The sequence below is a fragment of the Geotrypetes seraphini genome, chromosome 6, assembly GCF_902459505.1.
Source record: "Geotrypetes seraphini chromosome 6, aGeoSer1.1, whole genome shotgun sequence".
NCBI classification, from domain to species: Eukaryota; Metazoa; Chordata; class Amphibia; order Gymnophiona; family Dermophiidae; genus Geotrypetes; species Geotrypetes seraphini.
Genome location: NC_047089.1, coordinates 51,766,804 through 51,792,615, shown reverse-complemented (window position 1 = coordinate 51,792,615; position 25,812 = coordinate 51,766,804). Strand labels below are relative to the sequence as shown.

Sequence of the window (25,812 nt, the reverse complement as noted above, 5' to 3'; positions counted from 1 at the left end):
GTGTAGACGGCAGTGAAGACGGCAGTGAAGCTGGAATGAATCGTGTAAAAAGGAAAGAGGGGGCACAGGCTGGATGGAAAGGGGAGAGGGGCAAAGAAAGAAGCCAGATACCATATGGAAGGGGAGAGAGGGCAGACAGTGGATGGAAGGGGCAGACACTGGAAGGAAAAGTGTGAAAAGACAAATGCAGAAACCAGAGATGACAAAAGGTAAAAAAAAATAATTTTATTTCTATTTTGTGATTAGAATATATCAGATTTGAAATATATATCCTGCTATAGCTAGTGTTAGACATAACTGGGGACTGCAAAGCCCAGGCAGTGATTCTTTAGCTTCCAGCTGGCTTAGGGCTCTCTCTGACCAGGAGGCAGTTGCCCTAATTGCACTCCCTAACACTATTTCTGTCATGTGTGACTGTGGTATTCTGTTAGCATGATATTTCTGTGTAACATTCTGTAATAATTTGGCTTATTCAGTTTTCTTGATAGCAGAGGGGATATATGTGAAGGGGAGAGGAGACAGGGGTTCTGTTGATCCTTGCTCTGTATTATTTGTATTTATAAAAAGACAATTGTACAGAATATTGTTTCTTTTTATACCTTAATAAAATACGTTCAATATAAAATCATAACTATTTGAGGCTTGTGCTGATGGGATCAGATGGTTTGCAGGGACCGAGCTCACAGGGGTGGAAATGTTTTTTTTTTAAATTTCAGTCTTAGTAGTTTGCCAGTCCATGAAATAATTCTTTTATTTCTGCTGGTCCATAGGTATAAAAAGGTTGAAGAACATTGATATAGACTACTTCCCAGACTGGAGAAGTGTGTCAATAACCACATCAGAATAGCCTTTGTGTTCTAAGCCTGTGCACTCAAGAGCCATGCCATAATATAAAAACGTCCTGGGTCATCCATGCATAAGAAGGTCTGGATGGGCACTCAGCTGAAAGCTGCGACCCTTGTGAAGACGCATCAGACCTGTATACAACAGTCTGCGAGGCCAATTTGGCACCACAAGAATGATATGTCCTGGATGGACCACGTTCCACCAGAGCCAACCGAATGGCTCTCTGTTCCAACCAGTTGATTGACTATTTCCTCTGAGAGGGTATCCAACACCCCTGGATGAGATGATTGCAGTGGGTTCCCCAGCTCTGAAGGCTAGCATCTGTCACAATCCAGGAGACAATTCATAGTGGAACACCCTTGCAGAACGACTGTGGGAGAAGCCACCAAGCCAAGCTGACCCAAGCCTGCAGAGCCCAGTGAAAGAGAAAGGAAGGCTGGAGAAAACCATATCCAACATGACGGCCATGAACCCCAGGACCTGAAAACAGTCCCACGACGAAGGAGCAGCCTGTTCCAGAAGGGAAGAAATCTGGGCACACAGTTTGTCTGCATGCTTCAGGAAGATAGATGCGGCCCACAGTCATGTCAAAGAGAATGCCCAGATATTCCAAAGACTATGTGGGCACCTGATTACTCTTTCTGTAGTTCACAATCCAGCCCAGTTCCTCCAGCAACTGGATCACTAGATCTACCATTTGTCGACCCTCAGCCAAGAGAGTCCTGATCAACCAGTCATCCAAGTAAGGGTGTACCTGCAGATCAATTTTCCATAAGTAAGCTGCCACGACCACCATCACCTTGGTGAAAGTATAGGAAGCCATTTCCAGCCCAAAGGGCAAAGTAGAAAACTGTTAAGGATAATCCAATACATGTAACCATAAGCATTTGTGGTGGGACGGAAATATCGGAATGTGCAAGTAAGTTTCTGTGAGATCCAGAGAGGAAAGGAACTCTCCTGGGCAATGACCGATCACACTGTCTCCATGCGAAAGCATGGAACCCAGAGAGCCGCATTCACATGCTGAAGATCCAGAACAGGTCTCCAATCTTCAGAGCCATTCTATGGCACTATAAAAGTATGTAGAGTATCTGCCTGAGCCCAAGAGTTTGGGCAGCACCAGCTCTATAGTTTGAATATCCATCAAGCATTGAATAGTGGCTTGAATCTTGAGCACCTTGTCCGATCAACCTGCGAGACAGTCCACAAACCACTCCATCAGAGACCGGGCAAATTCCAGCTTGTATCCCAACTGAATAATGTTCAACACCTACTGGTCAGAAGAAATGCAAACCCAGGTGGGCAGGAACGCTGTGAATCTTCTCCCTATCTGTAGAGGGGCATCCCCTAGCCCTGTATCATTGCACCTTTTAGGCAGAGGGCGCAGAATGGGAGGCGGAGGGCTGGGATTGCCTGTAGCTAGTATACCGGTGCCAGAAGCCCTGGGAAAATCTCTGCAATATGGCACTTGTGTACGGGCGGGATAGCAGGGAGCCATGAAAATTAGAGTGACCAGAACCACTAGAGGGCCTAGGTCTGCTATCAAGCAGGATCTTAGGGTGACAGTCCACCACAGAATTCATGATGTCATCCAGGCCTTGTCAAACAATAACTGCCCCCTTAAAGGGAAGTCTAACCAAAGTAGCCTTGGAAGTGGAATTGCCAGCCCATTGCCCAATCCTGCAGGCAGAAATGGAGTACGCCAACACTTACCAAAACCTGCAGGTGGTCATACAATGTGTCAGCAACAAATCTGACCCAGCCAAAAGAAGTTGAGGAGGATCCAAAGCCTCACTCTCAAGTGTGCGCAGGCGAGAGAGACAGATGCATGTGACATCAAAACAGCTTTTATGTCTAAAGCAGCTGCATCAAAGAGTCCCCTTAGGATCACATCCACACAGCGGTCTTGCATATCTGTAAGCATCACACCACCTTCATTGAGTAGAGAGGCTTCACCTGCACAGCCAAAGAATCCATCCTAGGCTGATCCAGAAGTTGCTGGCACTCCTGTGCCAGAGGATAGAAGTGAAACATGGCTCTTGCTATCATTAAGAGCACCTTCCAGAGAATCATACTGCTCCAAGATTAGAACATTCATATCAGGGTGCTAGAGGAAGGAGCAGACTGCGTGCGCACAGCACAAAGCCAGGATGAAGAAATAGACAGAGCCGGCTGAATGTCTAAATTCAACTCCTGCAAAGACTCCGAAATAAGATCTGGTATCTGAAATAAACGCAGAAACGTGGGAATATTCCAAAACCCCAGAAGGCTCTGCAGATCCAGCACACAGTCCCTGGACCCCCGTCCCAGGAAGCGCTGCACCTGTAAATAAGGATTCAGCTAGCAGCATAAAGATCTCCCAGATCAGTATCAGGCAGCACAAGAACAGCCGATGACTGAGATGAGGATAGAAGCAACATCACAGACAGAACATGAGTGCACAGGGGAAGAACACCAGCTTTGACACTCAATCCATAAATGTTTCATAAATTCTGAAAAAACCTCCAGTTCCTGGGGCTTCGAGTCACCCTTCGCATTTCTTAGGGTGCAGAGGGTCCGCAGCCAAGTGCACAGAACTAGAAAACAAGCCAAGCACCAAAAATAAAGAAGGCTGCCCCACCGGGCTAGCCAAGCGTTTTGGCACCTGCTTAAGCATAAGCTTAGTGCTGCCGCCTCTTCCAGCTGCGGCATATGGCTCTTAAGGCACTATGTGCAATCCTGGCAAGAATTCACATTAAGAGAGCTTAAGAACTCCATCCTAACAAGTTTTGAGGCAAATCGTCAGTATACACAGGGTAACTTCATTCGCCACAATAGCTCCTACAATATGGAATTCATTACCACCACATTTAAGATATGAGAAAAATCTTGATAAATTTAAAGGCGGTCTTAAAAATTTCCTATTTAAAGATGTATATGATTGTTAAGATTCCAGGGTCCTTCCTTGCCAAATGTTGCTTATTTTTATTTAACAGATACAATCCCTCTCTTTTCCCTATTGTTTTTACCCTTAATTGCTCTTTCTTTTAAAATTGTATTTCTCCCTACCATCCCATTGTTCCCATGTAGATATTGTCATGTCATTTAATAAGTTTGTTAATTGTTCCCCATTTTAACTTTTTAATTTTTTAGCTGTAAAACGCTTAGAATGTATGATTAGTGTTTCATCAAATTTTAGTAAAACTTGGAAACTTGGAAAAACTGCAGTTTTGGATTAGCAGGGCGCTTTAGGAAAAAAAAAAAATCACTAAAAATCCAAGATGACCGCTGCTAAGAAATTCATGCCAAAATTGTTGCATTTTTCATATTAAACCAAGTGCAAAAATGTTGCTTTTAGGAATTTTCAGGAGGGGAAATACAGGGGGACATGCAGAAACCCTCATAACTTCAAATTTCAAACCTCCCCCAATTCACTTCACAGACTGTGACAGCCTTTACTCACTGTGACCTGTGCTGAGAATGTGTTGTAACCTGCTTCAGCTCTCTAACAGCAGCTGGAATCATAGAATCATTGCTCATGCTGAGAATGCCTGTTTGACGCTGATCTTTGGGCTGCCAGTCAGACCCAATGCTGACTGCACCTCCACCTTTGCAGATCAACAGACGAGAACAGGGATGGGCGGAGGTGACAAGACGCAGCCAGCACCTTGCAAGACACTGCCGAGTCTTCTACAGATACCTAACAGCCTGCGCTCAAGCCTTTGTTCAGCAGAAGGAAATAGCTGGAGATAGCCCCAAGCTCTAGTGAAGCAAATGAAGGCTGTCTGACAGGTACCACAAAGGATTGGCCTGTCAGCTGCAGACCGAAGTGTGTGTGATCTCAATGCAGGCAAAGCTGAATAATCACTTCAAGCACAAGAAACCCTGAAAAAAGGGATGAACACCGAATAAAATAATAAAATGGAGAGAACACACACACACCCTGCTGACATGTATGCTGAAGGGAAAAACTGTAGGTGGAGTTAAGGAGCCCAGTGAAATACAACAGAGGCACAGAGAAAAAATCCAGAGTGGATTCCTTCTGCATATGGTACACGGCAATGGGGGCACAACCCACTTGTCTAGAATGTCTCACCTACTGCAATGGTAAAGCACCTTTAAAGAATTTGGCTATATAACATCACTGCAGGATAATTTATTACTACTGTCAAAAATGAGACTAGGCCACCTCAAGAGTTAGCCTTATTAATTTTATTACAGCACCGATTGAAAATATATTTTCTCATCATAGTAATTTTAAGCATTCTTACCACTGATATTTCAGCCTGCTTGCATGGACATGTTGGGCTGACCAATGTTTCTAACTGACCTCTGATTTTTTCATCGTCTTCCAAAACTTGCGTGAACTTCTTCATGAAATCCTGAGCTTTGCCAGGATCTGGCAAGTTTCCTTAAATTGAAAGAAAATTAGATAACCATTTAAATCATCATCATTCACACTTCTTTTTAACTTTTTACTTCAGTTTCAGCATTAATAATTATGATCATGAACTAAGACAACATGGCATACAGAGAATAGTAAAGGTTATTGTTTGTTACTTATTATCCTATGTCCAACATGATTCCATCTCTACTGAATGGAAGAGTGGCCTAGTGGTTAGAGCAGCTGCCTCAGCACCCTAAAGGTTGTAAGTTTGAATATTACTACAGTTTTTTGTGATTCTGGGCAAGTCACTTAACACTTCATTGACCCAGGTACAAATTTATTTTTTGTTTAAAACATTTATATCCCACATATCCAAAGAACTATGTGGGTTACATAAAATTCATAAAAATTAAACACGACAAAAAACACATTCCCTAATACAATCTATTCTTCATCATACAGAATAAGAAACAGTAAAACAATTCTACATCTTTAAACCCAAGAGGCCCTTTGAAAAAAGTAGGCCTTCAGAATTATTACCGAAAATATATGAAGGACGAAATCTGTCGGAAAGAGTAAGCAGACACTTTGCTCACGACTCTAAACATGTCATAAAAGGTCCCACAATTAAGTTCACAAACTTGCCTCCGTGCACTTACGTTGGCAGCACTATACAAACAACTCTGTAAGGTTTCATAACCTTAGAATATCAGTGCTTCATAGCTATGTCCGTGTCGACGTGATGCTGTGTCTTGCCACGTTCATTATTATTGTTGCGTGTTTTTGTATGCTGTCGTGAGAATGTCGGAGCTTGAATGAAGAAACATTAGATTTCTAGTTAAATTTGGCAAGAATAGAAATGAAATCAGGGACATGTTAGTCCAAGTATATGGGGATAATGCCATCACTGATGAAGAAAGGTCAGGGTGGCCAGTAACTAGCAGAATGAGAAGCTTAGCACAACAAGTAAACATCGATAAAGAAACAGGAAAATCTTAACTGAAAATCTTGGCATGAGAAAGGTGTGTACAAAAATGGTCCCAAAGGAGCGCACCGATGAACAAAACCAAAGGAGTCTAAGTTTGCCAAGACTTTTTAGAGGCAAGGCAATGTTTTGGGCCATCAAGGATGATGAAACATGGGTGTACCAATACAACCCTGACACAAAGCGCCAAAGTGCACAATGGAATTCAGCCAATTCTCTATGATCAAAAAAAGTTCTGCTAGTCCAAATAAAGAGTTCATAATGATTATGCTAACCTTTTTTTTTTTTTTTATATCAGTGTGATTGTTCATTATGAATTTGTACCAACTGGACAGTTAACCAAGTTTACTATTTGGAAGTGCAGATCCGGCACACAGTCCCTGGACTGTCATCCCGAGAAGCGCTGCACCTGTAAATAAGGATTCAGCTAGCAGCATAAAGATCTCCCAGACGAAAACAACCTGAACTTTTCGGTAACAACTCATGGCTCTTGCATCACAACAATTCACCAGCTCACACAGCACCGTCTGTGAGGGAGTTTTTAGCCAGAAAACAAATAACTCATAGAAACATAGAAGATGACGGCAGAAAAGGGCTACAGCCCATCAAGTCTGCCCACTCTGCTTACCCACCCCCTGTCTATGCCCTAATGACCCAATTTCCTTATCTTGACCCTCGTAGGGATCCCACATGGGTATCCCATTTATTCTTAAAGTCTGGCATGCTGTCTGCCTCGATCACCTGCACTGGAAGCTTGTTCCAATGATCAACCACTCTCTCTGTGAAGAAATACTTTCTGGTATTGCCATGAAATTTTCTGCCCCTGAGTTTGAGCGGGTGCCCTCTTGTGGCCGAGGGTCCCTTGAGAAAGAAAATATCATCTTCCACTTCGACACGTCCCATGAGGTACTTAAATGTTTCGATCATGTAAAGTGTAGAGCTGCAATTTGTTCAGTCTCTCTTCGTACGAAAGACCCTTGAGCCCTGAGATCATCCTGGTGGCCATCCGCTGAACCAATTCAATTCTGCGCACATCTTTACTGTAATGTGGCCTCCAGAATTGCACACAGTACTCCAGATGAGGTCTCACCATGGCCCTGTACAACAGCATTATGGAATGGTCATCCCTTTTGTGATTTTTCTTTGGGAGTACAGACTCTTCCTACTATATAATATGATGGGAGGATAGAAAACATTGATTTACACTTTGTAGACAGTCCCCCCGGGCTGGGGTGACGTAGAGGTTGGGTGTTTTTTGCCCTCCCCCTTCCCATCTCACTTCCGGGTCCCGGGAAATTTAAAGACGCTTTCCACCACGCCGCAGCCATCTTGAGAACTTAGATTGGGTGGCCACGTCGTGTATAACTAGCACAAAAAGGTATGAATATATAATTATATTTATGGTGTGAATGTTATTTTATATAATACTTAGCGTTTCCCTTACTAAAGCGAGGTTTCTCGTTGCAGGGATAGTAGCCCTGAGGAAACCCCCTCTACGGGTGAAACATGTTGGCTTGTTTATCCCTTGTCAACCGCCATTTACCATCCCGGTTAAGCTAAGTATTCATTTCAAAACTCTTTAGTAATATTTATTGTTTTAAATCATTATAAGAGTTAATCATATATAAAAAAACAAAAGAAAAAAAACGACATACCAGTTTCACACTTTGCACCGACCCGATGACGATTAGGTGCGTAAAGCCGGGGGATATGATCGTTTGATCCCCTGGTGGCATCTCTGAGGGCCGAGAAAAATTATTGTTACTTCTCTGTTACAAGGCATTGAGGGTGACTTAGAACATCACCTTGGGATAAAGTTGAGTCTGGTTTCTTGGCATTTCAGGGTTTTTTTGTCTACATATTTCTATTTTGTGATTATTCCATATTGGGCAAGTGTGTATGAAAAGGACATGGTTTTCTTTTAGCATTGACTGTATAGGATCAATTGACTGTGCAGGATCAGGCTTGTTTAGTTTTACAATGTGTTTATTAGTGTTCTAGTGCTCACCGCAGTGTTTAAGATGCTGCCTTTTCCTAGGTGCATCCTTATTGTGCGACTCATAGATTATTACTAAAAATAACTTTTTTTTATATTGAGGAGGGGGTTGTTAAAAAGTAATCAGTACTGGTTGTTATATATACTATGTACAAAAAAAAAATAATAAACACTTTCAATGGTAGTTAATGCTGTAATGTCCTATGGTATAATATAACGAAAGCATGGGCTATTAAATAACTGAAAATGAAGGAAAAGCCTCAGATAAGCCTCCCACCACCACTGAAGTCATTTTTAAGGTGATTGAACGGTCACCTCATTGGCAAAAAGCCTTCAAAGAAATAAAAGCCATATGCTGTGCTTCGCTAATTAAAAACAAAAGATAGAAGAAAAACTTTTCAACTTATCTTCGGCTGATCGGTACACCAATGGTGGCCAGCGTTTCACGATTTTGCTGCCTCAGGATGTATCCCGACCGATCCCAAATTTCTGCATCCCGCCCCACCCAGCTACTTTTTCATGACACCCGGCTGGAAAAAAATTCTGGGGACAACACTAATTTTTATTAGCTTATACTTTATAAGAATCCAGCTTTTAAGTTTGAATAAATAATTTAATGGAGACTTAACTTTAAAGTCCTGGTTCAAATTTTAACTGATGCCAGGAACAGCAGAACGCCAATACCTGGCAGCACCCCAGATATACAAGATATCAATTTATGGGGGCTTTTTGCCACTAGTGCCGCCAACGCGTTGGCGTTCTGCTGTTCCTATCATCATTTAAAATTTGAACCAGCCTGCGCCCTGAAATCCAGCAGGAAATATTACTCAGGAAACATACAGCCTGCGCTTAAACCCCTGACAGGGTCAGAGGGCAAGCATACTCCCAGAGCAATGGACCCCGAGTCTAAGAAGGGTGGCACAAATAGGCTGGCTCCACAGATCCACCAAAGCTTCTCTGTGAAGCAGCAATCCAGTTCCTCTGGCAGAGAGCACAACATGGGGTCTAAAGGCACTTAAGCCACCATATGCAAAAGACTTCTGCACAGATTGCTTGCAGAAACCGAAACTTCAGGGCGCTCTAACTCTCTCTCTAAGGTGGGAGGAGTATGTGCTCAGAAAAGTTTTTGGATTTCTGCAACTCCCAGATTGCAGGACCAGATTGAACACCTAACGTACTGAATCTGGAAGGGATGTAACAGAAAACTCTATTGCACAAATTATAGGGAATTCAAAATAAGACTTCGGCCCCTACAGGTGAGATGTTGAATGTAGCCATCCTCATCCACATTACTCATCCCTGGGAGCAACCTTTCAGAGAGGTTTACAAATGAAAATTACATGTGTAAGAAGTATAAAATAATAATAGTATATATCATATAATAAAATAAATATGGGCATGTGATGAAGCTACTAAGTAGTAGATTTAAAACAGACCAGGGAAAATATTTCTTCACGCAACTTGTAATTAAACTTGACTTCATTGCCGAAGAATGTGGTGAAATCAGTTAACTTAGCAGGGTTCAAAAAAGGTTTGGATAATTTCCAAAATGAGAAGTCCATAGAACATTATTGAAACGGCTTGGGGAAAACCACTGCTTATTCCTAGGATAAGCAGCATAAAATCTGTTTTACTATTTGCTAGGTACTTGGGACCTGGGGTTGGGTATGGATGGAAATCGGGGCTTGATGGACCTTCAAACCAGACCAGAATGGCAATTCTTTTTTAATCATTATTTATTTATTTTTCATCAAATTATACCAAGCATCATTATCTTGTACCAGTATGGCAATTTTAATGTTCTTTTTATAAGACCAGGGGGACGGGATTTAGAAAAATAGTCCACAAGAAAAGTACCATCCAAGACCAGCCACCCAAGAACAGCAAGACAGGCGGCCTAACAATTGGAGGCATCAATAAATAAGAATGTTTTCAGACCATCTTAAAAACTGTAGATGTGAGGGGGGTTTTTAGATCACACTTGCAAAATTATAGTTCATTTGATATAAGGAAGGAACAACAAGAGCATGGGTATTAGATGAATAAAAAGTGTGTTAGACAATATGGAATTAAGAGATGTGATATGTATAGAGGAGCACCAAACTAAAGGATTTTGTAAAATAATGTCAAATTTTTGCATGTTTTTCTATGGGATACTGGCAATCAAAGCATTTCTCAGAAAAGGATGGGGAAGGGAAATAACAATATTTTTTTGATAGTAATCAATCAATTTTATTGCTGCATGAACTCAATTGCTAGTACATCTTGGGTCATATGTGATACACATGGAGTCTTCCCATTGCAAAAGTATAAACAATTCACAACACACTGAGGCATAAGCAAGTGAGGTAACAAGCAATAAGACAAGACAGACATAGAAGGTATAAATCAGAGCATGAAAAACATAACCAAAGGGAGAGGGAGGAAACAGAAACATGATGGCAGATAAAGGCCAAATGGCCCATCTGCAGTAACCATTATCTCTTTCTCTCTCCAAGAAATCCCACGTGCCTATCCCAGGCCCTCTTGAAGTCAGACAGTCTCTATTTCCACCACCTCTTCCGGAAGACTATTCCACGCAACTACCACCCTTTCTGTTAAAAAGTATTTCCTCAGATTACTCCAGAGCCTATCACCTCTTCACTTCATCCTATACCCCCTCATTGCAGAGTTTCCTTTCAAATTAAAGAGACTCGACTCCTGCACATTTATATTACGTAGGTATTTAAACGTCTCTATCATATCTTCCCTGTCCCGCCTTTCCTCCAAAGTATATAGATTGAGATCTTTAAGTCTGTCCCCATACGCTTTATCACGAAGACCACACACAGAAAACTTACTTGTAATTATCATCACTTTAGAAAATATAGCTTTATTGTTGGTATCGTTCTGCAAGTCACAAGAAAAGGAATATTAGAATATCTTAATTTTAATAAATATATTTATATAACCAAAAACTGATGACTATTTTATTAAAATACATTGGATGATTAGGTTCTTACCTTTGTTAATCTTTAAGTCCCTTATGGAATCAATACAAAAGGTGTTTCACTCAACCTGTGAACCAGGGCTTGCAGAAATCCACACATTCTTTTCTCAACTGCTCCTCCCACTTAGCTGAGTAGAGCGCCCCCTGTAGGATCAACACATAGAAGAAAGGGAGCACAGGGGAACACCCCCCCCCCCCCCGGCGCAATAACAGTATTCTGTTCTGCTCTAATATAAAAGAACAATTCAAAGACAGGCAACAGCAAACATAGGCAAGAACATGGAACAACATGGAACATACCTGTTATGTGCCCTGAGCACAAACTGGAAACCTGTCTAACAGAGATATGTATGTATTCATACAGAAGAATCCCCATAGTGCTCGTCTGCTGGCTGGAAGACACTAAAGCCTAAAAGGAGAAACTTCCAAGGCAGAATCAGGCAGACAATACTGATAGACAAAGGGCAGGATATATTGGTTCTGTAAGGGACTTACAGAAAGTAGATTAACAAAAGGTTACAACCTGTTCTTCCATTCGTTATGTCCCTTCCAGAATCAGTACAATTCAATACGAAAGGTGACATACCAAAGCAATGGCAACGTCTAAGGTGGGACATTAAAGCTTGTCCTCTACACTGAAGCCCCAAATGTGGCATCAGACCAAGCCCCCAGGTCCACTCTGTAAAACCTGGTACAGGTATGAAGAGACAACCAAGTGGCCATTCTGCAAATTTCGGCTGAATTAATCGCTCACGACTCTTCCCACGAGACAGCGACAATTCTTATTGAATGAGCCTTGAGAAATACTGGCAGTTGCATGCCATAGGTGATGTAAGTCGATGAAATCGCCAAACGAATCCATCTGATAGTAGATACCTTAAATGCAGGCCTGCTCTGCCTGAACTAACTAGTGAGAACAAACAGAAGGTCAGAAAGACAGAAGTCATTGGTCCTCTTCAAATAGTGCAGCAAAGACTCTTTGGACATAGTTTCCGCAAGATCTTATCTTTTTTCATCTGATCCAGTTGAACTTCCTGGTTGACATGAAACTCCAAAACCACTTTCAGAAGAAATGAAGGAACCATACAGAGGGTAACTCCTGCCTCTGTGATACAGAGAAAGGGTTTTCTACAAAGAGAGCCTACAACTCCAAAATGGATCTGGCTGAAATAATGCCACTAAGAACACTGTCTTAACTGTAAGATCCAGAAGAGAGGCATGTTTAAGCAGCTCAAAAGGAGTTGCAGCAAGGCCTTTTGCAACACACTGAGGTTCCATGTCGGAAAAGATTGACATAGGGGTGGCCCCAAGTAAAGCGTCCCCCTGAAAAACCAGGATGAGCCATAAAAGAACTGGAACCAATGTATGCTCTACAGCAAAAAAGGTCTGCTACTTGCACCTTGAGGGACACCATAAGGTCCACATTTAAGCGGCTCAAAGGGAGCAACAGCAAGGCCTTTTTAGCACCACACTAAGGTTCCACGTCATAAAAGATTGACACAGGGGCGGCCGCATATAAAACAGTGTGCTCTGAAGGCCCTTTTCCAGCCTGGCTTGCAAAAAGACTAAGGCTGGGATTCACTAACCTGCCCAATCCGGGCAGGTCCGATGAATTCAGAAACGAAAAATATGCAGATGGGGGCGATTAGAGGAACGCCCCCATCTGCCTGCATGGATTGCTCTGTAGATGGTCTGCGCATGCCCGTCTGAGACGCAACTTTTTTTTTTTTTTTTAACTTGAAAACTGGTTTGTGTTAGTTTTTAGCCCTGCGAGCCCGTGGTTTTAACCCACTTTAAACCTGTGGGTTAAAACCACGGGCTCGCTGGGTGGGGAAGAGCAGGGTAGCTTCAGGGAAGGGCAGGAGAACGGCGATGCAGCAGGAGAGCTTCAGAGAAGGGCAGGAGAACGACGATGCGGCAGGAGAGCTTCAGAGAAGGGCAGGAGAACGGTGATGCGGCAGGAGAGCTTCAGGAAAGATCGAGGTAGAGCAGGGCAGCATTCGGCAGCAGGCAGGAGAGATAGCAGGGCAGACAGCAGGGCTTCCAGTTGGAAAGACATTTTCGACTGGTCCCCAGCAGTCGCTTCTTCAGGTGATCGGCCAGCCCAGTCGGAAATTTGGTGTTGCGAATCGCATCCCAGCCTACTTTGCATTCATTTCACCTCATTTACATGCACGGATTCGAAGCGGATCGCAGAAGAGGTAAGTGAATCAGGTCAGATGGAAATTTGATAGTAAAGGGATCGCAAACTAATCGGTACATGATCCGTTTGCTTTGTAAATCTAGCCCTAAGACTACTGGAATGGGAGCACTTAACGGTTCCACCCGGTCTCTGGCACACCATTGCTGTAAAGCCTTCCAAGCCTTAGCATAGGTCACCATCGTACAGGGCTCCTTAGACTTCAGAAGAGTGGCAATTGCATCAGAGTATCCTCATTGCCTCAAGGTTAAATGCTTAAGAGCCAGCTGTAAGGCTAAAGCGCTGGGGGTTCTCCATAGGAACAGGCCCCTGACTGAGCAGATATCTATGAAGAGGAAGTTCGAGCTTCTCGTCCCAATGAAAATAGATGAGATCTGCATACTATGGACAACAAGGCCAGTCCGATGCCACTAGGATCACCAAACCCAGATGAGACTGTGTATGACCCAACCTACCAATAGCTAAGGTGGAACGTAAAGAAGGTCCGGAATCGGCATCCAGTCCTAAGCTTCTGGACTTTGGAGTTCTTGGTTTAAGCCATCAAGACCATTGCCGGTCTGCACCTGTGGCTCACATTGAGATGAAATACTCAAGAGAAGCCACTCTCCTGGGTCCAGGATCTGATGACTGAGGAAGTCTGCCTGCACATTTCGCACTCCAGCCACGTATACCATGGAAAGAACAGGAAGATGTACCTCCACCCACCAGAACAGCATCCAAGCTTCCTGACTTATGAGAGCACTTCTGGTGCCTCCTTGTCAATTCACATATGCTACCGCTGTGGCATTGTCAAACAACACCCACATTTCCTTCCCTTCCAGGGTGTTTTGGAGAGCTCTGAATGCTAATCGTATGGCCCAGAGTTCTAGCCGATTTATCAACCAGCTCTTCTGACAGAGTCCACAGGCCCTGGATGGAATGAACCCTGCAATGAGCTCCTCAGCCCTGTCATAATAGTAATCTATTCTGTGATCCTGACAGGCACATCCTTCTCAAAAGATGCCCCCTGCAGCCACCAGCAAAGGCTACTCTACAATGGCTTTATCCAAGGAAGAGGCATCTGAAGGGGGTGCTGTAGAGGCCACCGAGACAGGAGGTACTGCTGTAGCGATCACATGTATGCTCGGGCCCAGGGCACCAACTCCAGAGAGGACACCGTGGACCCCAACACCTAACGATGGGGTCAAGCGATGGGGCTCAGAATTGCAAAAAGATCTCCGATTTGCTGCTGCAGCTTCTGTCTGCATTGCTTGGGAAGAAAAATATGTTCTTGGAGCATGTCAAACCGGATTCCCAGATAATCCAAGGTCTGAGATGGGGTCAGCTGATTTCTTGAAATTGACAATCCAGCCCAGGCACTGCAGGAGAGACACCACAGTCTCCACCGCCTACTTGCACTCCAGTTTAGACGGTGCCCATATCAACCAGTCATCCAAATATGGATGGACTAAGCCCCCCATTCTACAGAGAAACACTATCACCACCACCATTACTTTGGTGAAGGTGTGGAGAACCGTTGTCAACCCAAAGGGAAGGGCCATAAACTGGAAATGCTGCTCTGATGACTGTAGGAGTGTTTCCGTATTTGCACCTGAAGGTTAGGCCTCTATGACCTCACCAAGCCTGAACCACTGTCTTCAAGAAATCATGGTCTGCAAGAAAATTTCCAGCATGAATTTTGCAAGAAGAAAGAAGTACACAGCTTTGCTGTTTCTGCCTGATGCATTATGGGTATGTACCAGAATGTTATACTATTCAAGGACTTCTATCTGTGTCTTCATTATAGGACTGTGTGAATCTTGTGGAAGTTAGACAGATAAGAACAGATAGGAGTATAACGGCCCTGGGTCTTCCAGCCTATATGATACTTTACACAGAAAGGCTATTCATCCAAGTTCTGTTTCTGGATTGGTCTGAGGAAGCCATCTGATGAGATCCAAGTGAGAAAGTGCTAATTAATAATTAGTCTGTGTTGAGTTGCGAGGAAGCTCACATCTTACCACAGGTGTTCTGCTAACGCCTTTTCTTTTAATAATTAGACCTGAGGAGTTATCGCGTGTGACTCTGCCTCAGAGAGAGAGATTCGGACTTTTAAACAGCTCTGAATTTAGCACTAAAGGAACTTGTCTGCCGATGAATTATAGCCTTACCAAGGACTGACCAACACGTGTACCTTTAACAAGGATTTCCTGCGTCGCCTACAGCTAACAAGAAAAGTTTCCATTTCACCTCATTTGTGCCGGAGGCCTGATTAAGGGTGAGCATACGGAATTTACGGTCTTATCAGCTGGGTTAGATAAGGATCCAATTGTGATAGAGGACAAGGTTGGTAAAGTTACCTTGGTGATACGGTAATCATTTGCTAATCAGGGATTATTATTATTATAAGGAATTGTTTAGTGTGTGTGTAACAAGTAGTATTACTTAGTTTCTAACAATTGTATTGTGATAATTATGTACTGAGTTTCATTTATGTAATCAGATATTTTGTGTACAATATTTAGATATAACAGCTGGCTTGTGAATTATATTTTTCTATTTTCATAATAAAGATATTTCTCATTAGCCTGGGTCTTGTGTCGTATAAATAGACCAAGAAATTTGGACCTGGATCAGAGTTTATAGTTTTCCCTAGACAACATTATCAGAGACGTAAATTTGTTTATGTAACTGATTAGTACCATAAATCTTCCTACATGACCCAGGAAGATGGAAATATAAAAGATAAGCATCTGTCAAATCCAGAGAAGAAATTCACCCAGAGCCACAGTACGCACCGTCTCCACGCAAAAATGCAGAATCCGCAGAAAGGCACTGACTGACGAGATCCAGAATGGATCTCCAGTCCTATGAGCATTTCTTTGGTACAATAAAATATAAGGAGTATCTGCCTGATCTCAACTCGCTTATGGAAATGGGCTCTACAGCTTGAATGTTTACAAGACGCCACAGAGTCTCCTCGACCTTCAGCACCTTTTCCAGTTTTCCCACAGGAGAGTCAGAAATAAATCTGATGGGAGGCTAAAGAAATCTATCTTGTGTCCCTCCCATATAATATCCAGCAAACATTGACCGGAGATTTGTCCCACTCCTGGAGGAACACCAATAACTGGCTTCCAATGCAAGGAAGTGCGGCTGAGTCTCTGGTGTCATTTTGACTTCTTAGAAGCAGTGCAGGTGCGAGAACTTGAATATTGATGGTGTCTGGATCGTTGTAGCGCTGTTTAGATATCTGGGAATATCTCTGGCCAGACAAGTCTGAGGAATTTTGACTAAATCTGCATGAGGAACAAAAATTGCCATGACCTCTCAGGGTACAGCGAGGCCTGTTTTCTGGGAGGGAGTTAGGACGGTGGTCCACCACACTGGCCATAAGGTCATTCAATCCTTTGCAAAACAGCATTTGACCCTTAAAGGAGAATCTGCTGAGCATCGCCTTGGAGGATGAATCCCCAGCCGTGGCAGATCCAAAGCGTTCTTCATGCAGAAAACCTTGCCTAGAACTCGTATAAGGTCATACAAGGTATCTGCCATATAAACGACCTCCTTGAGCACATGTTGGGGGCTGGAGTCATATTCTGCTGAAGGATCTCAGCACAACCTCATGTGACAGCAAGTGCCACAAAGGAGGCAGCTGCTGCTGTCTTAATACTCGAAGAAGCCACTTCAAAAAAGCTTCAAGACCATGTCCACCCTGTGGTCTTGAGAATCTTTCAGTATCACTCCTCCTTCACTCAAATAGCTGCTGGAAATCCAGTGCCATAGGATAAAGCTTAACAATCTAAAGCAGGGGTGTCCAAACTTTTGGCTTCCCTGGGCTGCATTGGCTGAAAAAAATGTTTCTGGGGCCGCGCAAACACTGCAGCAAGACAGAGGAGGGAGCCAGCAAGACAGTAAACACCCAGGGGCAACAGAGGAAAACACTGCATCGCCCTCGACCGGGGCCGCACAAAATACTTCACGGTGCCGCAGGTTGGACACCCCTGATCTAAAGAAACTCTCCAGTGTCTTCCACTGCTCAGTAACCAGAGCAGTGAGATCTGGATGAGATAGGTAAAAAAGGACATCAGAGTATTAGAACAATTCATGACAGTACACTGAGAAGTGGAGGGCTGATCTTCCAGCTTCAGCTACTTTGATAATGTCCTCAATAAAATGGTGAACAGAGGCTGACAAACAGCCACCAGACAGAGGGATTATCACCCACTTCAGGGCTCTCAGAGACCACTTGGCTGACCTTATCATATAGTATCCTTGGTCTCAGTGCATTAAGGAAAGCTATCTGGATCCAAGTGTACAGAGGTATTGGGAGCATGAACAGGTACCTCCCCAAGGAAAGGCTCCAATTGAAAAGCATCCACAGCACCAAATAGCTGCACCACATGGGTTGGGTCCGTAAGATACACTCTCTACTTGAGTTGCACACATTTTTTTGGGGGGGGGAGGGAAGAAGTCACAGGTCGTATTGAAATCAGCTCCCTGCAAGGCCAGAAGTAGGACTACGAAAGGTCCCTGGACTCCATACGTTTGCACTTTGCATCCCCACCGGAAAACGGCACTAGGTGAGATTTTCTGCCCTTTTCCCAAACCCAACCAGGCTTCCCAGCGCTAGAGGACCTTGAGAAGGTGAAACTCAAAGCTCCTGCCCCCTCATTTCGCATGCTGCAGTATATGGATGCTCCTCTGCTGGTAATCTGGCACAATCCATACATGAATTCACATCTACAACGATGGAGCAAATGATTTTTAACAAAATCGAGGGGTTGTGACGCAGAAATTTAAAGATGAAAAAAAAAGGATAGCCTGGTTGGTCAAATCCGAAAATGTAGAAATAAAAGCTCATTTAGGAAAATGCTGAAAACACAATTATTTGTAGATGCATTTCTTTAAGAAATTGATTTTATATAAGGATTGAATCTGTTTGTTTTGTTCTTAACTTTTTCTGAATTTTATATTTTATGTATGTAAATATTTGTAAACTGTTTAGGAATAAAATGGTATATAAATTTTAAAAATAAAAAATAAATGGTTGCTTGCCAGTAAATTCACGCCTATAACGCCTCATGGAGACCCGAAGTAAAAATAAAAATTGGCGATTTGGGGTTTTGGGGGGCAGAGGAACTGATCCTTATCTCCAAAAACAGATGAAAAGCTGTCCCCCCCCCAAAAAAAAAAAAAAAATCACCCATAGGAAGAAATAGGGCTACACTTACAGTCTCCACTATGCATGCCTGTCAGCTCTGTCTGTGTGTAGCTTAAGTGAAGGGAAAGGATTTTCTGCCTCAGAATTTCTCTCACAGAATCTTCAGGATGCCAGTCGGACGGACCCCAACCAAGACCTCCACCCCCATGGAACCTAGTCATTCCACCAGGGACTGATACCCCGAGGTATCTTACTCAGGGCGCAAAAAATCTGCACTTAAACCTATGACAAGGTCAGCAGGTAGAAACAACGTAACGAGGCAATTCAAGTCACTTCAGGGTTTGTTTGAAGGGCGCTCAGGGAACTAAACCTATATTCACAACTCACAACCAGAATCATGTGATTATAATATAATATAATATAAGTGAAGGGTACTCTCAGTGTGAACCATCAGCGATAGGAGCCCAGCTCCGGCACTTCACTTCTGGGTCAAGGCGAAAAGCCTCCACCCCCACACCATCATCGAGCACCCTGGTGTGCTGCAAATTAAGTAATTCAATAAATCATTCAAATAATAAATCAGTGAATAAATCAAATGAAATTCAACGAAAAATACCTGAGCGACCCCCAAACAAAACCCTGCCAGCCAGACCCCCCAAAAACATTCAGCAAAATCAAAAACAAAAAAATCACATACAAGTTGAAAAAAATACTTATCTGAGACACTTCTCACACATTAACAAGCAAAAATCGCGCCAGGAGAAAAGGTTCAACCATGCTGGTTTCGGGGAGGAGCCCTTCTTCAGGAACCTGACCCCCGACGAAAGCAAAAACGAAGAGGTCGGCTGGAGGGCGGGGTGCACGGGCGGAGCAACACTCGCGCTTAAAACGGATCAAAAGGCGACGTCATGCACAAATCAACCAATCATACAACCATACACCAACCAATCACACAAAGGGGCGAGAGTACGCCCATATACACACAACCGCAGGATTAGAAAGAGAAACAGAGAAGAAGAAACAACTATGGATAACTATGGATTTGGAAGCCTTATACAGCAACATCCCTCAGTCTGCTGCGTTGGGGATTGTTGAACATCATCTAACCGTGGGTCTCCATAACCATCGTATTACTAAGCCTTTTTTGATGAAACTAGCCAACTTGGTACTCCAACGGAACTTTTTTGAGGTGCGTGGGGAGTTTTATCTCCAAACTCATGGGGTAGCCATGGGTACTGCCATGGCCCCCAGTGTGGCTAATCTTTACGTCACGAACTTTGAAGAGAAATTATTATATCTATCTCCGTGGATGTCGTACATCGCCATTTGGCTTCGTTACATCGATGATGTCTTCCTTGTATGGACCGATACCAGGACCAGGTTTCATGAGTTTTTGACATGGCTTAATAATCTGGACAAGCACTTGAAGTTCACCGCCACTGCCAATGAGACCAGTGTCACTTATCTGGATACCATGGTTAGCAAAGCTGATGGGCAATTGGTCACCACTGTCTTTCGTAAGTCCACAGATCGGACTTCATACTTACACTATACCAGCTGCCATCCTGTCAGGTTGCGCCAGTCAGTGCCCGTGGGGCAATTTCTTAGGATTCACCGCATTTGCTCCTCCTTGGCGGAGTTTAAGGCTCAAGCCAAGTTATTATCCCAACGCTTCAAGGCCCGCGGCTATCCAGTATGGACCATCAAAAGAGCTTATCGCAGAGCATGTTATGCCAACCCTGAGTTGTTACGGTCTAAAGTAATCAGGCCTCCCATGGATCAGCAAGTATGTGTCATTTCATTTTCTAACCAAGCCCACCGGATAGCCAACATTGTGAGAAAGCACTGGCATATCCTGGATCATCATTCTGTCTTCAAGGAAGCTCCCTGTATAGCCTTTTCCCACCCCAAAAATCTTAAAAACTTATTGTCCACAAGAAGCCGGGTGCCCACTGGGGGCAGCCACAAACCGTGCGGCCACTGTGATATGTGTGCCTCATCTTTGTCCATTTCTTATTGGCAACATCCTCGGACCCAACGCACTTACCAGCTTAGATCTCACACTTCTTGTGATTCTGAAGGGGTAGTGTATGTCATCATCTGCCCTTGTGCGTTGTGTTATGTGGGGCGGACCAGCAGAAAGATCAGAATTAGATTGCAAGAACACAGGAGCCGTATCCGCACTGTAACGCATTCTGCTCCCCTTGTGCCGCACTGTGCAGAACTTGGTCATCGGTTTACTGACCTTACCTGGTTCGTGCTTGAGCAAGTCCCTTGGGATTTCAGGGGGGATAGACAGTTCCATTTAAATCTTAGGGAACAGTATTGGATTTTCCAATTACAATCTGTCTATCCCAATGGTCTCAATGAAAGTGTGGAATGGAACACTATCATTTAACTGGACTTCTTGTGGGGGCTTCGTGTCTGGGTTACAGGTTGGATTCCAGGTTCGGGTTTTGGTTGTTTCTTCTTCTCTGTTTCTCTTTCTAATCCTGCGGTTGTGTGTATATGGGCGTACTCTCGCCCCTTTGTGTGATTGGTTGATGTATGGTTGTATGATTGGTTGATTTGTGCATGACGTCGCCTTTTGATCCGTTTTAAGCGCGAGTGTTGCTCCGCCCGTGCACCCCGCCCTCCAGCCGACCTCTTCGTTTTTGCTTTCTTCGGGGGTCAGGTTCCTGAAGAAGGGCTCCTCCCCGAAACCAGCGTGGTTGAACCTTTTCTCCTGACGCGGTTTTTGCTTGTTAATGTGTGAGAAGTGTCTCAGATAAGTATTTTTTTCAACTTGTATGTGATTTTTTGTTTTTGATTTTGCTGAATGTTTTTGGGGGGTCTGGCTGGCAGGGTTTTGTTTGGGGGTCGCTCAGGTATTTTTCGTTGAATTTCATTTGATTTATTGGGGAGTCCCTGGACATCGTGTACCTGGACTTTAGCAAAGCATTCGATAGCGTACCACACCGCAGGTTACTGAGCAAGATGAGTTCTATAGGATTAGGTAACACATTGACGAAATGGGTTGGGAGCTGGCTTGGAGGTAGGCTCCAAAGGGTGGTGGTGAACGGCACCCCCTCCGAAATGACGGAGGTGATTAGTGGAGTACCACAGGGCTCAGTCTTGGGCCCAATCCTATTCAACATCTTTATAAGAGACTTGGCAGAAGGGTTTCAAGGTAAAATAACATTATTCGCCGATGACGCCAAACTGAGTAATGTAGTGGGCAAATGCACAACAGACGAAGATTCAGTGCCCAACATGATGCACGACCTACTCCTACTGAAGCGATGGTCTAGGACATGGCAACTCAACTTCAATGCCAAAAAATGCAAAGTTATGCACCTGGGCAGCCAGAATCCATGCAAGTCTTATACCCTTAATGGCGAGATCCTAGCAAAAACGGTAGCAGAACGAGACTTGGGGGTAATCGTCAGTGAGGACATGAAGTCTGCCAATCAAGTGGAGCAGGCTTCGTCCAAGGCAAGACAAATCATGGGCTGCATACGAAGGGGTTTCGTCAGTCGTAAGGCGGAAGTCATTATGCCATTGTATAGATCCATGGTGAGGCCCCACCTGGAATACTGTGTGCAATTCTGGAGGCCGCATTATCGCAAGGATGTGCTGAGACTGGAGTCGGTGCAAAGAATGGCCACCCGGATGGTCTCGGGACTCAAGGATCTACCATACGAAAAACGGCTTGACAAATTACAGCTATACTCGCTCGAGGAACGCAGAGAGAGGGGGGACATGATCGAGACGTTCAAGTATCTTACGGGCCGCATCGAGGCGGAGGAAGATATCTTCTTTTTCAAGGGTCCCACGACAACAAGAGGGCATCCGTTGAAAATCAGGGGCGGGAAACTACGAGGTGACACCAGAAAATTCTTTTTCACTGAAAGAGTGGTTGATCGCTGGAATAGTCTTCCACTACAGGTGATTGAGGCCAGCAGCGTGCCTGATTTTAAGGCCAAATGGGATCGGCACATGGGATCTCTTAACAGGGCAAAGGTAGGGGAGGGACATTAAGGTGGGCAGACTAGATGGGCCGTGGGCCCTTATCTGCCATCTATTTCTATGTTTCTATGTTTCTATTCACTGATTTATTATTTGAATGATTTATTGAATTACTTAATTTGCAGCACACCAGGGTGCTCGATGATGGTGTGGGGGTGGAGGCTTTTCGCCTTGACCCAGAAGTGAAGTGCCGGAGCTGGACTCCTATCGCTGATGGTTCACACTGAGAGTACCCTTCACTTATATTATATTATAATCACATGATTCTGGTTGTGAATATAGGTTTAGTTCCCTGAGCGCCCTTCAAACAAACCCTGAAGTGACTTGAATTGCCTCGTTACGTTGTTTCTATTGTAGGATTTTTGGCAAAAATTGAGTGTATTTGTTGTGTTTAAAAGGTCAGCAGGTAAGCATGCTCTTAAGAGGGACAGACCCCCGAGCTCTAAAGGTAGCACACAGCAGGCTAGATCCACAAGTCCTCCTGAAGCTTGCCCTGCGGAAACTGTGTCCCTTCCCAGGAAGAGAACCTCCTCCAAAGGGGTCTCAAGGCACCAAAGCCACCAAATAAAATTAGATTTTAATGAATAAAACAAGAAAAAAAAGAGAAAAGCAGATCAGAAAGACTCCTGCACGGTTTGCTTGCAGAAATGAAAACTACAGGGGGCTCTCTACTCTTCAGCTAAATGGGAGGAGCAATGGAGAAAAGAATGTGTGGTTTTCTACAAGCCTTAGTTCACAGGATGAAATGAAACACCTTTCATAATGATTCCAGAAGGGATGCAACAGAATTTAGAATCAATATTAACTGTTAGGTCCAGGTGGAGATCTTCTGGCCTCAGCTCCTTTATTTGTACCTGAACTGGCTGTCGGTGGTGTGGCATTTTCTTTGTACCTGAACTGGCTGCCGGTGGTGTGGTATTATCCCACCGCCCCCTGGTGTCATTCCCAAAGTCTTCCAGCATCATTTTACTGCAGCGAATACAGGAGCACCAACTTCTGAGGCTGCCACCTTTCGTTGTACCTGACTGCTGTTGGGGAAACATCTAGGCGCAATACCATCTTTCCTGAAGACTTTCTTACCATCATTAATACTGGCTACCAGTAATGTGGAATTAGCCCTGCCCCCTGGTGTCGTCTCTCAAGTCTTGCAGCATCATCTTACTGCAGAAAATTTTTCCCTTTAATAGTACAATTGCAAATGAGGGGGTGGTGGGTAATTTTTTGGTATTTCATTGAATATTTTGATTGGTAGGAAATAATTTATTATAAGGTATACGTGATTACATAAGTTATGGAAAGGGTGGGCGGGAGGGGGTTAAATTTCATTAATTTAAGTTGATTATGTTAGAAAAGCAAGTGATGTATCCAAATTCAAATGTCATTTTCTGATGCACTTGTTGTAAGTTGTAAAAGTGAATAAAGAATTTTAAAAAATAGAAAATATAGGAGTCCGGAGTGGACCACCAACTTTTGAGACGCATCGCCAGAGGGGCACACCTGGGGTGGGGGGGTTGCTTTGTGGGTAACTTTGGTGAGTAATTGTGAGATTTATTTATACAATTTACATGTAGTGTGAATGATTAGTTAGCCAGTATCACATGCTGGCTATTTATTTGTGCTTAAGGCCAAGAGTATGGCATTTACCTAATATCACAAACTTAAATGCTACAATTCCAGTAACTCCTCAAGACCCTTTAATGAAAGATGTATCAATAGAGCTAGATTCTTTTAAAACCATCATATTATTAACTTCTTATCAATACAAATCAACCGATATAACTGCGGGACATAGTAAGACAAAACTGTCAATTAGAGGAAAAATGGCATGGCAGAAACTAGCTACACTTATAATCAATTGATTGGTTTTGACTAGCACTGTCAATAAGTTTGATGGTTTAAAAAAGTATCTAGATCTAGAAATACACCAAAGATCTTTGAACAGTCTGGCAGGAAAATTCTGACTTCTATTTTTAAAAAAAACAAATTTAAGAAAGCAAAACTTCCAAATAAATTGGTACTACTTCTTTAGACTCCAAATATCTGTTTCATATTTTCTCGAAGATGACAATCTCAGAATGCACTCATACTGGCATGATTACCAGTCAAAAACAAAGCATTTTCAGGATAAAATAACTTATATGAATGTCATTGCAACAAAATCCATCTGCATTCAATGATCTAAAATTTTTCCATTTTGATAACTTATTTTCATCTCCTGCAGGCCAGCTTTGGAAAGTTTCTGCTCTTTTTATTATTAAAGATATGCAATGTCTCAAAAGTGTTTTTCTAAATCTCAATGATATCTAGACATATTCATCTTATCTACTGGAGACAGCTTCTACTAAATTTTTGGTTTGGCTCTATTCATTTTTTTTTTTTTTTTTAATGTACTTCTGCTTGGCCAATTTCCTAGTTCCTTAGGAGCAATAGTTTTAACACCATATCTAAAAATCCTTCCCAAAGTACTGCTGATGCAACAAATTACAGACCAACAGCAGATACTTCTATATTTACCAGAAAAGAAAGCATTGTAGCTGACCTACTGATCTATTGTGAAAACTAACACATTCTAACACCAACTCAATTGGAGTTTAGAAAGGGCTTAAGTATGGAAACCTACTAGGGGCTATATTATCATATATCCATCTAAATATGGCTTCGGGTAATCAGCTGCTTTTGCTTCAGTTTGACTTGTCTGCAGCATTCGATTTGATAGACCACAAGTTATAACTCATCTTTTAGATTCTAAAGGAACATCAGGGAAAGTTTTTAATTTATTTAAAAGATCTCTTCAGAACAGGTCCTACTCGATGAAATGGGAAAATACAGTATCGGCATGTCAGATAATGGAACGTGAAGTGCCCTAAGGATCTCACCTCATCAACTATTTTCAATTTAGTTATGGCAACCTTTGGTGATCCATAGAAACATAATGGCAAATAAAAGGCGCATTCAATGGAATGTAGGACAATTCATCATGGCCGATTCATCACTGAATCAGCTACAATGAATTATTCAACCCCTTTTGAGGTGGGCGGCTAAGCCCCCCATGCACCCCCAAGGTAGGCATGCTCCCCCCTGCAATCTCACAAAGTAGGAGCAACCCCACCCCAGCCTGCATAACTTTTTGAAAAGTTCACTAGTGAGAGCATCTTTGACCCCCTGATTTCATGTCCTGGTCCCACAACTAGAAGTGACATTAGAAGTTGAGTGAAGGTCAGCCGAGCAGGTATAAGAGTGAGAGAGAGAGAGAGAGAAAGAAGAGGCGGGGGGGGGGGG

At 43.3% G+C, this 25,812-nt stretch overlaps 1 protein-coding gene across 6 annotated transcripts in view; it reads right to left on the bottom strand.

Moving 5' to 3' along the window:
• PDS5B (PDS5 cohesin associated factor B) overlaps positions 1 to 25,812 on the bottom strand; it is a 376,109-nt gene that overhangs the window by 216,306 nt on the left and 133,991 nt on the right. For all 6 annotated transcript variants that reach the window (XR_004539863.1, XM_033948532.1, XM_033948533.1 and 3 more), the window contains exons 15-16: positions 11,034 to 11,082; positions 5,097 to 5,236 (exon numbers count right to left, since the gene is read on the bottom strand). Coding sequence is in view for 5 of the 6 variants with exons in the window: in XM_033948532.1 (XP_033804423.1) it covers positions 5,097 to 5,236; positions 11,034 to 11,082 (189 nt within the window). In the remaining variant the exon portion in view is untranslated. The remainder of the gene's footprint in view (positions 1 to 5,096; positions 5,237 to 11,033; positions 11,083 to 25,812) is intronic.